Here is a 12,559-nt window from a genome sequence, read left to right as displayed (position 1 = left end):
TCTAAAGTATCTCAGTTTCCTTACTGCTATAAGATCTATCATCTACTTAAACTTGGAAGATTAACAAGTGTACCTCAAATTTGTCTTGAACCTTTGGTTGCTGCCTTTAATTTGTTCAGTTTAATTTCACTCACTTGCCTGTCATAGTTTTACCATTACTCTGATTTGACCCAAAAAAACAAAAAAGAAGATGATCCAGAAACACAGACAGACCGAATCTCCAAGATTTCTTATTTCTTCATCAGAGTCGGAGCCAAACATGCATAATTATATGTACAAAGACAAAATCCAGAAAAAGATATGAACAAACTACATTTAGGGACAACAAATGCTGAAGAAGAAAGGAAGCAGAAAATTTCAAATAAATCCTAAGGACCTAACTCTGCTCACGACTCGTCACAAGACTGAGAGATGCTAGAAAAGACAGTGGCAATATGGAACTGAGGTTGTATTTGACATCTCAAATCTCAATCAGACTCCAATGAAAGCTCGACATTGGGATTCCCAGTGCTCCTTTGCCTGCTTCACCCGCTCTTTTCTTTCTGTTTGAAGCCGTTCTTCCCAATATTCATGGCAACTGTTGAAAGATGCAAAACAAGGAAAAAGGGTCAGATTATATTTCTTGTTGAAAGCAACAGGGATGAAACTTAACCACAATACACATTATTTCTTGTTTTGGTTTAGCAATGCTGCCTAAATATTTAATATTTTGTGTGTTTTTAACAGAGGCGTCTTGAGATGACAAAAGCAGATAAGTAACCACACATGCAGTGTAGAATTCAGTGTTTGACCGAAATATACCTTCGACTTAATAAAATGTTCAGCTCCTCCAAAAATACAAAACCTTCAAAAACTCCTGCCTGAAATCCATTTCAGAAGTTAATTCACAAAACACAAACATGCTACATTTTACCTTATGCAGCTTACAAATAAATTTAGGATTCGAAAGATATCTAAAATGAGGCACACCAACTGGTGATTCCTGACTTGCATATGCACAAGGACAAGGAAGACAGCTTCTATTGCTGTCACATAAGGATTTAATAAAGAAGGGTGTACCTAGTGCATGAGGCTCCAGCCACTGCGGGGTCTGGGGAGGGTCATAATGTATGCAGCCTTACCTATGCGAAACCCCTGCTTTCACAGAGAGGCTGTTTCCAGACTGGAACCCGTGACCACTTGGTCGCAATGGAGCAACCTTACAGTTGCACCAAGGCCCACCCTCTTCACACTACGATTTAATAAAGAAAATAAATAGAACATAGAACAGATACTTACCTCTCGACATAGAGGGCATTTTGCTTTATGGTCTGTCGACTTTAGGCCATCCACGATGCTCACTGATGCTGCAGAGCATGCACACTTATAGCAGAAGATATGACCACATGTGAGAGACACTGGATCAAACACTGTGTCCTGTCAATGTTAGGAACCACAGAAGAATCAGGAGATTTAATAAAAATGATAAACACCATTTATTCAGGTGCTCACAATTATCCAAGTTAGAACAAGGTAACCATTGTTAAACTACAACGATTGTCTATAAACTTATTGGCAGGTCTGGTCGGGGGACGTCAAGTTTACAGTTCTTATCTAGGAGATCCATTATGATACCAAATTTAATCAAAAGATAGTACATAGCTGTCCTTTTAACATTAGAAGTTTTCATAATCGTGACAGTATCCAAAAGAATCTGAGACAGTGGTACCACATTCCAGAAGGATGGAAATTGACAATAAAACATTTAGGAAATATTATGGCAATACAACACTAATCCTGATCAGAAGATTATGGCCATCATCCTTCAGAAATTCTTTAGGCTGATTGTCACGACGTGACACTTTCCAAGAAAATTTTGCTCAACAGATGTTTATGATCATTTATTAGGACTGAATTCAGGTGCAGTTGTTCAAACACCCCCTTCACTGACAAAACCAAATAGACAAACTCACCAAGCATATAGAACATGTAAGATCAATATCGAGCTTCACTGAATCAAAGATTGCACAAGAGAGTGATGGCTTGCCATCATTAAACACAAGCGAGCAGCCTTCAAAAAATCCTGAGACTGACTTTATCTTGACCTTGGTTTCCCTTAAGTTAATGTGGAAAGCCATTAACTCACAAAGCCATGGAGATTGAAGGATTTCAATATGCATACTTTGAGCTTGTGATCTGAAAGCCTGGCCTTGTTTAGAGTAATGGATCTGTGCCCATGAAAAAAGTTAGAAAAAAAAAGACCAAAGTATACTTTTCTATATTAATTTCTCTAGAAAAAGCAGCATTGTATTTTTAATTTAGGACTCACTTTGTGAGTACCACAAAAAAAAAGGGTAATTAAATACCTTGTCATACTTCTTTAAAATTTTTCGGATGGCAATGGCATTGATCATTGCATAGGTGACCAGGTCCTTGCCTTCCTGAATTAAAGTAACATGGTTCCTTCCTTTCCACATAAAGCACTTTCGGAAGCCTGACGCCAAGTGTAGCTCGAGCAACTTTTGTGCTCGCTCATTGAAGCAGCCCACAACTGTGGACATCTCCTTGAGGAGAGAGGGGAAAAAGGTTCCATCGCACACTACACATCAATTAGCATAAAAAAATCAAAACTTGAAATAAATGGAAATGGAGACAGTGAGACCATGAATAAACAGTATGCATAAGTATGATTTATGAGAATCTAATTGCCTTGAGAATGAATCAACAGATCCATAAATTGGCATGCCTTGAAACAAATGGGTTTTTGAAGAGTCTAAACAAGGGTAGTGCTACAACAGATTCCCAGTACTCCATGAATTCAACTTTGACAACTAATTTCTTCTTCATTTTATTTTACATACCGAATCTGATTATAACATGTAGGAACGCTTGGTATTCGAAAATTCTCCCCCATTTAACACAAAGCTTGAAACAAAACTCAACTCCACTAAGCATTTTCCCAACTAAAATGGGATCCGCTACATGAATCCCATTTCACCATTCAACCTTGTTCAAAGCCATATTTACTGTTAAACCAAAGGGATCCAGATCTTTTGTCACTGCTTCTTCCAGGTAATCTTCATCCTTATCCTTCTTTTAGCCCATCTAATCTGCAAACTATCACTTCTCCTTGAAAGGATAAGAGAAAAGAAGGGGGGCGCGGGGGGGGGGGGGGGAATAGGCCAAAGAAAAAGAAACTATATAAATGGGGAGAGAGATGACAGTATAGATGCTCTTCACATATAATTGTGAAACTTCATGACAATTCATTAAGAAACACACACAATTTGTCTTTCTGAGTATGTGCAAGCTGGGAAGCAAAGCTGATAGTGGATATTTGGAGATATTTTTTTTAGGTTTTATTATCTATAATTTTTGAAGGAGTTGAGAATACAAAGGAGAGAAAAAAGGAGGAAAAGAAAAGAAGATCAAACCAATTTCTGTAAGCACTAGAAGTAGCCAAATTTCTTTTCCCAGCAAGAACATGCAAAACTAAAAGGTTAAAATCACCACACAAAAATGGGCAGAAGTTAATCTACAAGGCTCATGCAGCTCACACAATCTGTGATAGTATTTTTCTAAAAAGTCCTGTCACTTCCATAAATTTAGTCTCCATGCAAGGAAACAAGAGAATGAATGCAGCTACAGAAGAGCAAATAATAAATTGAAACTCTGTAACTTGGTATCAGCCAATTTATGCTAATTTTCATCAGATAACTAACACTGTAACAGATTTATAAGACAAAATGAAAAGGGAAAACGAGATTTCTAAACATAAATCGGCCGCTTAAGAGATTTTACCTTCATTTGAAACAGGATTAAGATAATGGTGTCAGCATAGGAATTTGAAAATGGGGGTGAAGGAAGAGCTAGGAAGAAACAAACAGGAGTTTAATTGAGGTGAAAATTTTCGATATTAACAAATCAAAGAAATTCATTCTTCTAATCACCTGGGCATTGGTGGGGACATGTGGAGGGGTTAAGTACCCCATTGATGTCTCTCTGCAATTGAACCTCTTCCCTACAGTGTTTCAGGATCTTCTTCAGCTTCTTCAATCCAACCCCTGGTAATGGCTGCTTCTGTCCTTGCATGTATTCCTGATAAGTCTTGCAGAACTTCATCTCTACTCCACCAAAATGAAAACAGACAAATACCCTTTTCTAAACGAAATCGATTAAGATTTCTGGCAAATGGGTTAATGAAATTCGATGGTTTTGTATCTTTAAATGCTAATGTTCTTAAGCTGAGAACGAAGAGTTACGAGAGGGAAGATTTTTTTCAGAAATTTCTCTACGTTTTATAACGATACAGACTCTCCCTCCACACTAGGCTTTAAAAATAGGATCGAAATCCTCTCCCGTGTCCGTTTCTTTCTTTGACTCCCTCAAAATCTTACAACGAATTGGGCTCCTGACACGAATACAGAAATTTACACGTATCACGGATAAGTTTCCAATCTGGATGGCATCTTTATACTTTATAGGAGAAATTTCACGGGATGATCACGCAGAAACGCACTGAGAAAAAAAAAAAAAAAAGGGTCAATAAAAGATCAAAAAACAGAACTTTCTTTCTTTCTTTCTTTTTTTATTTTATGGATTTTAATGGATCACCCTCGATTCTAGTGAGCCGTTGAAGGTTGCTTCCCCATTCAATTATATTGGAGAATGAGTTCAACAAAAAAAATGGAAAAGAAAAAGGAGAAAACGATGGATATCATGACAAGGGTATACGTCTTTGACGAGTAACTCGTATCTCAGGCCATGTAGATTTACTCCATAACTCCGAAGGTTTAGCTGGAGGGGTTACACAGCAGTGTATGAAAACTTTCTTTTTAATTTTTGCGGGGTAAAATTTTCCCCTTCAATTTACAACCATTGAGTTCAATTACCCCCTCATCGGTCTGAATTGGGTATCGTGTTGGTTCAATTTAGAATTGATATTCAAACAGGATCTGCTTGCTCGGTCTTACAGTGTGGTTATGATTCCTACACTCAATTCATATATTATAAATATGGGCAAGAGATCTCCATTTGGTCGCATGGTCTCTACACAAGAGTTTGGGCCAATGGGGGAGCACGTTTGGGTATCTACCCAGGGGGCAGAGACGTCATTTCATGGTGCCTTGTGAGAGGGCATAGGGAAACACCACCAAATAGAGATCTTTTACCAATATAATATTTTTTTTTAGTAGAATTTTTCCCTTATAATTTAGTAGTATTATTAAATCTACTATTACTATTAGTGAGCAAGAAATCACAGCTTGGCTTTGTAGCGCTTGCACCAACATGGGGGACAAATGAAAACACATGTAGGGGCACCAACATGGATGAGACTTATGATTTCAAGAGGGGTAGGGTGATAATTTTTGCGCACTCTTGTGTTTGGACACACAAGAGCCATGCGACCAAGCAACGTTCTTTTTCCCTATATTGGTATTATAATGTATTAATATGAGTATATTAGTATCCAAATTTAGTTTGGTTTCGATTCCAACCGACGGTTCCTATGCTGGAATCGAAACCGAATCGAATTTGATTCCTACATTTTAGATCCGGATTGTAACCAAATTTTATTTGCTTCAGTTTGGTTTAGCTTATTCGGCCTAGTTTTGGTTTTCGGTTTTCGTTTCCTGTTCCAGTTTGACACCCTTAATTCACAATGGTTTGTAAAAGTATTAAGCTTTTGATATTTTTCATAAACTTCATTTCTCCATTTGGTTGTACATGTTTGGGTACAAAATAAATACATTTTTGGAGGTTAACATACACTTAAATAAATTTTATATTTTACTAAAAAAAAAAAATAATAAATTTATGTGACAAAATCTAAATGCATAGTTTGTGAAAGATGTCCTTGTATTGGGGTAAAGAGGAATACTTATAGCTAAATTTTGCTTGTGTTATGAGAGCAGGGTTTTAAAACGTGGAAGTCAATGCCAATTGGATGAATTGGTCCCGAAGAATCCTAGAGTCAATCATCAGATCCAAAACAAAGAATTTATAGGTTTTTTGGGTGTGAACAGGTCGTAACGAATCGATTGCAATTGAGATCATTCACAGTCAATGACGATCCAAAACGGCCAATTCCCAATTCTTGAAACAAAGCTTAGTTTAGTGAGCATTATGACCCTATGATCAACACGTCTTGGGCAATCACTTGGTCACAACTAATATTAATCATGGGGTTAGAGAAATACATGTTATATTTTAGACAGTTGCTTGATATTGTCATAATGCCCTTCAATCAAAATTCCTGCAATGCTAGGGTTTCTAATACAACTGCCTATCCCAAGTCAGAGCATAGAGGAGGATTGGTATTGAGAATTTTTATCGAATGACACATTTATAGGTGTGTTTAGAAGTTGTGACATCTGCTTTTAATTACCTATTGTCGTATTTTCAAAAGTTATTTAATACAGTATTTAATGCAAAGATTAAAAAAGTTGTCTAAAAATTGTAATCATTCTAATGCACGGTTTTATGTGAAATGATAGTTTTTACTCTTATTAAAAAAAATATATTATACTAAAAAGAAAAAAAAAATAAGATTACAATTTTTTTTACACCATAAAAATGGGGTTTCAATTAGAAAATTCCTTTACCTAATGATATCTCTAATGCCACATTCATTGAAAGGTGAAAACAAGTAGAAGTGTAGGATTGGTGTATTCCTATTATTTCATAAAAACTCTCACGATTATCTCATCTTCTGAGTCACTTTCAAATCGAATCGAAACTGATTGTTTAAAACTGAACCAAATTGAACCGTAAATAATCAGTTCGATAATAATGGTTTGGTTTTGGTTTTGGTTTTAACAAGAAATTGTTGCTTGTAAACTAAGAAACTAATTAAATATTACAATATTCCATTCCCAAAAAAAGCTTCAATACAAAGGGAAAGAGAGCGTTTACGAAAAGAAAATAAAAGGGAGAGAGAGGGAGAGTTTAGACTCTATTGCTTTCTATTGCTTGTTCCATTGCTTGTTCCCTCTTTCTTTCTCATCTCTTGTTGCCGTTTTGTTTCTGTCGAATTTGATGGACTTAAACTGTTCCACACTCTTTCAATGCCGGAATTTACGGGGTGTGAATGATTGAATGTCACCTATTTACATGTTTGGCACCAAATAATAATTGGTTCGGTTTGATCCGATTCTATTCGATTCATGTTCATTATATCTTGACCCGAACTGAAATCAAACCGATTTACGCCCTTACAAAATTACTTCCTCCAACCTAATCTGAAGGGCATAAAATCTTGTGGATTTTCTGTTAAAAATGGATTAAGAGAGTCTGGCTCTAAAGGTTTATTTCCAATCGACATCCTCTACTTCAGTCTGTCCCTATTTTCGTGTGTATCTTACATATATCGAGGCATGCAAAGACCGCCTTACCCTCACTCAGACAAGATACTCAGGTAGAGATAAGACGGTCTTTGTATGTCTTGATGTGTATAGCACGCACACAAAAATAGGGACAGGCAGAAGTAGAGGATGTGAACTCGTTTATTCCCATTACCATATATACATGAATATTGAAATTTTGAAGTGATTGCAAGCATGATCCAGCTTTAAAGTTTTTAAAACACTTGTTGTTTACGCAACTTGATTTATGGCCTCTCTTACCACCCAACCAAACAACACCATCCTACCCCACACCTCCACTCAACTAAATAATGACATCATTTCCTCGTACCTTAGAATTAATTAACAAGAATTTTTCTGGTGGAAAACATGCGAAAAAGGTGAGAATGAAATTGTTATGTAGTATTTGTTTACCATCCTTAATTGGATTTACGTGTTTTTTTTTTTTTTTTTTTTTTGATAAGAAGATTTATTAATGTTGGAACAAAGTTTCAAAAGAGTCAGTATACAATAACAGATTAATACAAAGGGGAGAGGACTGAAGCCAGATTAGAGAATCTTGAATAGAGGAGCCTAAAGAGGCCAAGCAATCAGCGGCAGCATTGCCTTCCCTTAAGGTTTGCTAGTATTGAACGTCTTCAAACAATAATGCTACTTGTGAACAATCGTTGAGAATAAGAGCAACCTTCCATGGGGAGGCGACATATACCTTGTTCAAGATGTTGACCATTAACAAATTATCACTTTCGATGATCACTTCAGAAAGATTTGGGATTAGTGTGAAGAGGTGGGGAAAGAGAGATAGATATATAGAGTCCAGCTTACGTTCATGTACGATAACAACTCCCAACTGTACAGATGGAATCCACTTTGTAGGACCCACATGGATGGACGTACGCTCACGTACATGAATGTGAGCCCAACTCTAGATGTAAAGGTGTCAATCGGACGGTTTATTGGTTCGGTTTTTTTTGGTTTCGGTGTGGGTTTTAGGGAAACCGAAACCTAATCAATAAGGACTTTTTGGTTCCATTTCGTTTCATGCTGGTTGTGGATAGGGATTAGGTAGAGTTTTTAAGGTTTCAGGGTTGGTTTTAGTGTTCGGTTCAGGTTCGATCTTGTCGGGTGGGCCAATCGGTTTAGCCCAAACCGAAACAAAATCGACTTGTGCTCTAACCCATAAACCAAACCCGAACCGATAAAGTTGCAGTTCATTTTGGATCAGGCTCAAATGGGTCAATCCAGACCGGTTTTATCAGTTCGTTTTAGGTTTTGACACCCTTAGATAGATACTATGTGAAGTGTAAACTCTATGGTAAAGATATTCCTAAGCTGTGCTAACACTAAAAAGAGATAAGGTCGACATTAATAAGGGAAAGGGTGGAGCCAATGAGAGATACACATAAAAGAACGTCTAGATCGGGAAGATTGACCCAAAAGGGTATTGACTAGGACAATAAGAGAGAGAGAGAGACTTCAAGTTCATTTCTTCTTCCTCAAGTATTGCAGTAACCTGCACGGACTAAACTTGCTGGTTTGGTTTCAAAAGAGTCATGTATACATAGTGCAGGGAATGTTCACGTACGTGAGTATACGTGAACAACTCATAATCATTCAGATGGAATTTATTATGTGAGAATGTTCCATCTGAACGACTATGAATCGTTCACGTACACTCACGTATGTGAACATTCAGGGAAGTCTCTTATGTCCTACGTCGAGATAGGAAAAGTAAGTGTTCTAGGCTTTCCCATTACAAAACCAGAAGCATGAGTGGGTTTGTGTTAAGATGCCTTGTTGTTTACGAAAACATATAGATGGGATCGATCCAAAGAATGATCCAAGAAGAAGAAGATGATGATGATGATGATAGACATAAATTAAGATAAGATTACGACGTTGACAGCCGATCTTCATTTATAAGTCAAGTTTTGTACTTTAGAAATAGTTTACGTCTTATACCTCTAGGCTTAATAGGAGTGAATGAGAAATACTGTTTCGTCTTGTCCGTAAGGTTTCCTTTTTTGGATGGGTTAGCATAGTTACCTTTTTTTTATTTTTTAAAATCGCATTAATAAGTATTGATTGTTGTACAGTTGGCTAGTTCAGTCTAATAATGGAAAGTGAGCATATATATAATATTAGACTAAGATTATATACACCTTAATTGGATTGCAGGTCGGATCTCGCCACAACAGTAACCAATATGAAATCAACCTGATAAGGTGATCAATTTTTATCCTCTCCTGTTACAGCACGGTGCTGTAATGCATCGTGCGACGGTTACAGATAGGGGTGTAAATAAATAGCCAAAATCTGTTTCCGTATCCGTTTAGCACTATCCGAATATGTCCGAAAGCTAAACGGATGCAGATACGGATAGGCTATAGCTATCCGAAAAGCTATATTTACATGTAAACGAATAAAATATCCGATCCATATCCGTGTCCGTATCCGTTTAGCACTATCTGAATCCATCTAATAGCTAATCGGATGCGGATGCGGATATAACACTATCCGAGCCGAATCCGATCCGTTTACAACCCTAGCTGCAAAGATCATGTGTACCATGTGAAGCCCACTATACCACATGGCTTCTGCAGCACAGTACGATGCGTTACAACATCGTTCTGTAACAGAAGAGGATAACGATTCTAAGATGATATGGGATTGTAACAAACCCATTCAGAGTTTCAAACCAAAACGCTCATCCATGTGGAAAAGACAGAGTGTCCCCATTAAGTAATAGTCCATCCTACTCACAAGGGTGGAAACTATTTCCCATGTAATTAATATGTCTTTAGAAATTGTTTAATTATTTCGATTATAAAAGGGTTTTTTTTCCACTGGATCAAGAATATTTATGATTGCGACTTAGAATTTTATGTAGAATACATAAAAAATGATTTGGAGATAGATAAATTGTTTTTCGTGGTCCCAGTTTACACTGACTTGGGCCGTTGAGAGTGGAACATCCACCACGCATTGTTACAAATCGTGACTACATTCAATGAATTAATAAATAAACCAGTGGTGGGAGAAGACGACGGACATGGAAAAGTGCTGGAGTGGATTAATCAAAGACGACGAAGCAGTACATTCAATATGGGAGGGTGGATGCATGGGTTGGTGATTTATGATTATATTATGCCATGCATGCATAGTGATACAATCCCATGGTCTTTAGATATATACAGGCAACCACGTTAATGTTTAATTTATGGGAAAGGTTGTCTAAGACGTACGTCAAAGGAGGGGTGAAATAAATCTTCTACAGTATCTTAATCTAGTGGTGCACTGTAGTGCAGGTCTGAGAGCTCCAACGATGCCGAGCTCAAGAAGAAGAAGAAAAAAAAAAGGTTTTGCATCGAGCTTGCACCATTGGATGAAGCTTCTTCCACATGTCAAGCTCCCAAGGCCGCACTGTAGACACCACCAGATACCCACACTGCAGAGAAAATTAATCCAAGAGAGGATAGGCTAGCACTTAGGGTGTAACTTGAAAGGTGTGGTTTTTTAAAACCCCAATCCAACCCTAGGTTCTTCTTAGTTCAATGCAGCCCAACCCAGCCCGAGATAAGGTTGGGATATCATAGTGTAGGCCCAACTTTATCGAGCTCAACCTCATTTTTGATTGACCTTGATTGGATTGGCTGAGCTGAGCCAGGTTGGTTTTGATTGATAAAAATATATAATATAAAAAGGGGAGAGATTCTCTGATCTGACGGACCATGTTGGTCTATGGACATGGGTAGTTTGGACACTTCCTCTAGTGGGGTTTTATTCCATATTCAGTGTCTGGAGCACCAGACCTGAGACCTTGTTTCCCATCTCTATTCCGCTGACTAGAGAACTATTCTCCATATGATACGGGTGAAAATCCCATTGGGGACATGTGATTAGACACTTGGATCATCATTACATTCTCACCCCTTATTGATAACGCAAAACTATCCTTCCCTATTGTAATCCCAATCACCAATACTCATGGTGGGTAAAGGAAAATTCGATCTATATAAAAATAATCGGAATAGGTTCTCAAAGCTGCCCGGGGAGGGTTCTCTCTCTCTCTCTCTCTCTCTCTCATGAAATAATCTCATTGCCCTCTTATGTACTAATTTGTTCCAGCACATTTCATTGGTGCGTTTCTCTATGCCACTTTTCAATTTATTTTCCTATACGATCAAATTTAAAAAAGAATCTTCTTAACTAAGGCATCTAGTTTTGTCACCGGAATAAATGATTTGGCAAATCTAACAACTGGATTTCTAGGCAAGGCCTAGAATAGGATGTATCAAATTTCAGCCACAAATTTAAATTGTTTACTCTCCCATCTAATGACATAACTTTTTGTGTAGGTCCATAAGCACGTATAAGTACTCTAACTATTACTGGATTTCTCCTAATTTTTTAATATTTTGCTCTATCATTTGGCAAATTTTTGTTTGGGCTGCAACTTGACATGTGAGAAGGAGACCTTGTGGTCTACTTGTCCACAATATTTCAGTTCGATCCAACTTATCATATGACTGATCTAGGAGCCCCTTAAGGAGATTCTTTCCTTAATCTTTGTGTTATAAGACTATGTCCATAAAAAGGGAAACATATCACTGCCTGAGCCTCTACAGCCTGCACGCACGTGCTGACCAATGGGCGTGCACACTCAAGCATCACTCTTGGCGGAATTTTTGGCTTTTTTCATGTGGGCACCGCAATTTTTTCGTGCACTTCTATGTCTAGGTGTAGCAACCACGTGGGCCACTCGACCAAGTAGCTTTCTTTTCCCCTCATAAAAAATAGCTAAAGTACTAAACTAGCTTTCAGCACTAAACACAAGCATTATAACCAGCACTTTTCTTATTGGATAGAACACGTCATCACATTATCTTTAAAGATATTCCAATTTATCAAGTGAAAGAGATACAATGTACAAGAAAAAAAAAGGATATACAAACACATGTACAAGCGCCTGTTAAGGAAATCCCTTAATGTCCATGTTATAAAAACAAGGTATATAAAAAATAGCTAACGTAATACACCTTAAGCATTAAACACAAGCATTATAACTAGCACTTTTCTTATTGGTAGATCTATGTGCCCATTAAGGAGATTCATTCATTCCTTAATGTCTGTGTTATAAAGATTATGTCCATAAAAAATAGCTAAAGTAGTAAGCTTTCTGCACTAAACACAAACATTATAACTAACACTTTTTT

At 37.3% G+C, this 12,559-nt stretch overlaps 1 protein-coding gene across 2 annotated transcripts; it reads right to left on the bottom strand.

Annotated features, from left to right (window-relative positions):
- Positions 1-210: 210 nt before the first annotated feature.
- Positions 211-4,445, bottom strand: LOC122659987 (probable E3 ubiquitin-protein ligase BAH1-like 1). Of its 2 annotated transcripts, none has more exons than XM_043855153.1 (6): positions 3,930-4,433; positions 2,346-2,578; positions 1,953-2,207; positions 1,279-1,416; positions 802-860; positions 211-577 (listed from the first exon to the last, which is right to left on the bottom strand). In XM_043855153.1, exons 1-6 carry the CDS (start codon positions 4,099-4,101, stop codon positions 472-474), a joined length of 963 nt encoding a protein of 320 aa, XP_043711088.1. In that variant the 5' UTR covers positions 4,102-4,433; the 3' UTR covers positions 211-471. The 2 variants fall into 2 exon arrangements, with proteins under 2 accessions (XP_043711088.1, XP_043711087.1); XM_043855152.1 differs by lacking the exon at positions 211-577 and adding an exon at positions 939-1,040 and having other exon boundaries at positions 796-905; positions 1,239-1,416; positions 3,930-4,445.
- Positions 4,446-12,559: the final 8,114 nt, after the last annotated feature.

The sequence above is a fragment of the Telopea speciosissima genome, chromosome 4 (assembly GCF_018873765.1).
Source record: "Telopea speciosissima isolate NSW1024214 ecotype Mountain lineage chromosome 4, Tspe_v1, whole genome shotgun sequence".
NCBI classification, from domain to species: domain Eukaryota; kingdom Viridiplantae; phylum Streptophyta; class Magnoliopsida; order Proteales; family Proteaceae; genus Telopea; species Telopea speciosissima.
This window is presented reverse-complemented; position numbering and strand designations above follow the sequence as displayed.

Bases quoted from the DNA above. Each gene is read 5' to 3' on its own strand.
- LOC122659987 (XM_043855152.1), bottom strand. From the start codon at position 4,101: ATGAAGTTCTGCAAGACTTATCAGGAATACATGCAAGGACAGAAGCAG. The intron at 2,208-2,345 runs GTATTTAATTAC...TCATGGGCACAG, and splicing joins TTTTAAAGAAGTATGACAAG to ATCCATTACTCTAAACAAGG. The intron at 1,041-1,238 runs ATCGTAGTGTGA...CTTCTTTATTAA, and splicing joins CTATTTATTTTCTTTATTAA to ATCCTTATGTGACAGCAATA.